This window comes from Echinops telfairi, unplaced genomic scaffold (genome assembly GCF_000313985.2).
Source record: "Echinops telfairi isolate 266 unplaced genomic scaffold, ASM31398v2 ScPeMD7_7458;HRSCAF=8496, whole genome shotgun sequence".
Classification (NCBI taxonomy): domain Eukaryota; kingdom Metazoa; phylum Chordata; class Mammalia; order Afrosoricida; family Tenrecidae; genus Echinops; species Echinops telfairi.
The window spans coordinates 719,835-724,562 of record NW_022111358.1 but is presented as its reverse complement, the minus strand read 5'-3'; the positions used below and the strand labels follow the sequence as shown (position 1 = coordinate 724,562).

The 4,728-nt window shown below is 56.3% G+C and overlaps 1 protein-coding gene across 1 annotated transcript in view; it reads right to left on the bottom strand.

Moving 5' to 3' along the window:
• Window positions 1-4,231: 4,231 nt before the first annotated feature.
• The window catches only part of CCDC92B (coiled-coil domain containing 92B), a 9,486-nt gene continuing 8,989 nt past the window's right edge, over window positions 4,232-4,728 (bottom strand). The window contains exon 4 of the mRNA XM_030888241.2: window positions 4,232-4,252. Within this exon, the coding sequence (XP_030744101.2) occupies window positions 4,232-4,252 (21 nt within the window). The remainder of the gene's footprint in view (window positions 4,253-4,728) is intronic.

The window sequence follows — 4,728 nt, the reverse complement described above, 5'->3', positions numbered from 1 at the left end:
TCCTGACCCCATTTCATGGCTGACTAATAGTCTACTGTGTGGTTGTATAACTCATTAACTGACTTTTCCACTGATGGGTACATAATTTGTGTCCATGCAATTCAAGGAATTTGGAGAGTCCAGTGTAGCTGAACATGGGATCCTTCTCCATGTTGGCAGCAACATTCACAACCAGAAGTATACCTCGGTTTTAACACTGGGGGGTCAGGGGTGAGGCGAGGGTCACCAAGTCAGAGGGCAGAGAACTGGACACCCTCAGATCATCCTCTGATCATCTTTTCTGCATTCTGGTGATCTGACCTCTGATCTTCACCAGGGTCTCTTCCTCAGTCTTCACAGTGATGACTCCCTGCCTTCCTTTCCCCAAGGCTTCCTACCACTGTCTGTACCACGGTGCTAATGTCAAGGTGTCCAAACCAGGTCATTTTGGAGAGTGAAAGTGGGAGTAGCACTGGGACAATGGGCATAAGCCAGACCTACCTTGGCCACCATGGGATGTCTAGTTCCCAGGTGAGTTCAGCTGCTAGACCTGGTGACTTACTTGAAGGCAAGCACAATGGAGTTATCTGGGTGTCTCCAGAATCTCTGCAGAGCTTGGTACATGGCAGATGCTTAATGCACATTGGCAGGTTAAATGGAAGATCTTGGGGCAAGGAGTGCCCATGCAGGCCTATGGAGGGCTGACAGCCCAGAATTTCACCTTTGACCCGTCATTGTGGATCATATCCAAGCTTGTCTTGCAGAACCCCCCCTTTCTGTATCATAAGCCTTGACCTTTGTATTCAGTGCTTTGGTGCATGCCCACAATGCTCACAGAGCCTGCACTGAGTGCCTAGCAGAGGCCTGGGCCTTCCTCTCCATCTCTCCCTACATAGCCTGTGGAGTGCCTGTTAGCCAGTGTGGAAGCTAGTGACCAGTATGCGGCCACAGGCTTAGTGACTAACTGATCCCAATGACCCTAGCTCCTGCAGTTTGGCTTCTACGGGTCCCCTTTTTACTAGCAGGTTCCTCTTGCTGAACTCCCACCCCTTGACCTTTGGTTTAATGAAGGCTCTCGGGATTCCTCCAGCAAGGACCTCCAGAGCCAGAGACCCCAGGGCTGCCTGTGTGCCGCTGAGCACCTCGGTTCCCCCATCTTCAAGGCTCTGTGAAAAGATGTGAAGGGAAGTTTATCTAGGCTGAGGTTTCGCTGCATAATTAGGCAACTTAATACCCGCCCCCCCAACCCTACCTTCCTAATTACTATTCTGATTGGCTGCACTCACGGGGCTGGGCAGTCCTACTCTGCTCCCCAGAGAGCTAGAGGTGAAGCAGGAACACACACACACACACACACACACACACACACACACACACACACACGACTACAGGAGGAAGTTCTCTGTCTCCCTGGGAATCCATAGATAGGTGTTCCAAAACACATCATATATAATATCCAAGAGTGCTAAACCAGATGTTTACCTGGAGCGGGGGCAGATGCCCTGGAGGGGGGAGGCCAGGAACAAGCAACAGGCTTGCGCACATTTCCAAGCCTCCAAGGAGCGCCCATGCCAGATTCCCATATCCTCTTCTAAATCTTCCATGGAGTTCCCACACCTGTGGGAGTGGGACTTTGGGGTGGAGTGAAATGAAGGGTGCACGGAGAACAGGTCTGGGCTTGGGTTTTTCAGGTGTTTTATTATGAATAAGGCATATGAGAGTCACCCCTAAAGCCCAGGGCTCTATTTCTGGGGGTGAGTGAATACACTCTGAAAAGCATTGGATTAAAAAGCGCAGCCAATAAAGAATTTGGAGCAGGGTCCTTCTGGTCTGCCGCTGGGCTTCTGCTGAGTGGCCTCAAAGCCTGGTGTGACCCCCGACTCAAGGCTGGCACCCCAGGGGAAAGTGGGTGCTTAGAGGCCCCTGGAGTTCTCTGCACCAAGGAGTTACTGTTCCACACATCCCTCCATCAGTGTGGCTTCTATCCCGCTGCTCATTTAGGAAAGGGCTTCCCCACCTTGGCCTTGGTCTGGTCCCCCAAACTCCAGGTCATTGCGGGTCAGATATTACGGGCAAGGGTACAAAATCTCACATTGCACCGACAACTGGTCCCTCGGCAGGCTTACAGAACCAGGAACTGCCGTGCTAGGCCTCTGCAGCCGACTTCCTTCCCTGTCTGTCCACACTTGGGGTGTGGCTGGAGCTCCACCTCAACCCCCCCTGCTCCCCACCAAGGGTCCTCAGCAACACCCCCTCCCAGGGGGCTTCAGGAAGAAGCAGGGGGAGGATCTGTTCCCTTCTTTGTCACCCAGATACTCCAGGGGCCTGTGCTCCTGCAGGGGTGCTCTACCTTTTGGCCTGTGAGGTCCCCCAGGCCCAGGCCCAGCAGGGGTGGGGGAAGACCGGAAGCTGAGGGCTGGGCCTCTCTCAGGCTCTGAGGCTGGGGAGCTCCTAGGGCAGACCACTGAGTCCACCTCCCAACCCCATTCCTCTGCACTGATCTGGCTCCACACCTAGCCAGGTAAGTGTCCATTCCACTACTTCCACCAGGAGAGGGGTCTTTCAGGGGACAACTGGAGTCCTGGATCTGCCTCAGGTCTCCATCTGTTTGCTGGGGGCTTATGGTTTCCTTTCCTTCATGGGCCTCCCCAACTGACAGCCAGCAAGTCAGCCACCCCAGCACATGGAACCTTTCATCTGGGGACTCCCCAAGCACCCACACACAATTAAGTGTCACTACCTCTGATTGCTGGAAGAGGCACAGCAACAGGGAGGGTGCTGATGGGGTCACTTGGGGAGAGGCAGGCAGGCCACCAGAGGGTCTTGAGGGCAGGGGTGTGATGGGGGCTCCCAGCCAGACACCCTGGGTACCCAGAGGGGAAGGGGCAAGAGGACTATTGCTATAGAGCTTGGGAAGGCCAGGGGGTGCTTAGCTATGGCTTTTAGTGTGTGTGGGGGGACACGGGGGAGGCGGCAGGTGGATAAAGTACTTCACTAGCAGGGCAGAAAGAATGACTTAACCAAGTCACCATGTTCACCCCAAAAGTGTGTTTGTGGGAACTGAGGGTCTATGCAGAAAAGGGCCCTTTATCTCCCTTCCCACAGACCCTTTCAAGTGATTGCAGGTGAGAGCGAGGAAAGAGACTTCCTCGCACAGGTTGTGAAATGTGGGCCCTCAGCCTGGGGGTGCAGGAGTCAGGGGTATATGAGGGGAGACAGACAGGAGAGGCATCACCACAGAGGGGGGTGGAGAGGTGGAAACATGGCAGGGACCCCAAGTGACTGCTATGGCCCACGTTGGAGTAGAGAACACTGCCTGTCTGAAAGGGGCCCCACCTGGGCCAGCTGAACCCTACCAGCTGGGCACTCCCAGCGCAGGGCTGGTTATTGCTCAAGGACAGCAGTCCCCAGGGGAGGCCAGCTGTGCAGGAGCCGCATGTGGCCCGGCCTGGAAGTGTGCTCACTAGTACCTAGTCCTTGGTAATTTCTAGATCCTTCCAGGAGGACTGCTGGGGGCGGGGGCGTAGAGGTTCTCCCTTTATGGTGGGGGCCATGATGGAGTAGAAATCTAGAGGCCATTTCCTTCCCCATGCCTGGTGGCACACAGGATGCTTGGCTTCTGCTAGGGTGGGGACCTGCCAAGGATGGGGGTGTAAAGCTCCCTCTCATTCTCACTCGTTCCCTGGTAGTCCCTGCAAGACCTCACAGGCACTTGGGCCCGACAGAGAGATGGCATGGGGGCTGTGAGCAAGCGGTGTCCTTCTTCCTCGGCTGGGCTGAGCTTTGAGTGGGGACACGGAGCTGTACTTCCTGCTTCTGGTAGTGAGAGGGGGGTGAGAGGTTGGGGATTCCTCCCTCCATTTCAACCTAGCTCCCATCCTAAACAGAAGGACAGTAAGGCCCCAGTCGCCATTGTCAGGTTCTGCTGGGACTGGGGCACCCCTGGAGTTGGGGACAGGCTGGGGACTTACCTGTGCCCTGTTCCACCCTCAGCACATCCAAACACCTGTCAGTAACTGCCCCTTCCAAGAGGCCAGGCTCTCTCCCTTCCTGCCTCTAGGCCCAGCTTTAGGAAGCAGGGAAAATCAGCATCAACCAATCAAAACCAGCCTTTCCCCGAGCCCCACAGGGCAGGTTCTGTCACCAAAGACATTCTGGAACCCTGGGGGAGGGTGTCTAAGAGGCTACTTTTTAGAGTCTGGCCTTGCCTACCGGGGGGCTCACAGAGAGGGGGCATTGTCTTCTAAAGTGTTCAGTGCTCATCTGCTAGGACCTGTCAACGGAGTAGGGGGAGGCAGCTTCTGAGGGCAGGGCCCAGCCCCTAATTCCCACCTGGAAGGTTTGGCGGGAAGGGCAGCCTGAGGAGCTGAGCAAGGCTGGGCTGGGGTTCGCGGGAAGGCAGGCTTAGGGGTGCGAAGGAGCGCTCATCATTCCATGCCGGCCAGCCCAGCCTTCCCCCTTCCCCCAAATGATTGTCAGCTTTCTGGGACAGAGTATCCCTCTCCCCTCCTCCCGGTGGGGGGTAGGGAGGACTAGAATCCGAATTGGACTGCGGAATCCCTCCCGCTGGACAAAAAGCGGTGCCGCTGCCCAGTCCCGCAGGAAAGAGAGAGCAGTAAGCTTCGGAAATACAAAAGGCGGGGCGGGACGCGGGGGATGGCCCGGGACCCCGCAGCCTGCGGTACCCAGGTGCAGCCGAGTCCCCGCCGGGGTCTCGCACCGCCCCCTCCCCCCGGCCTGCCCGCCCGC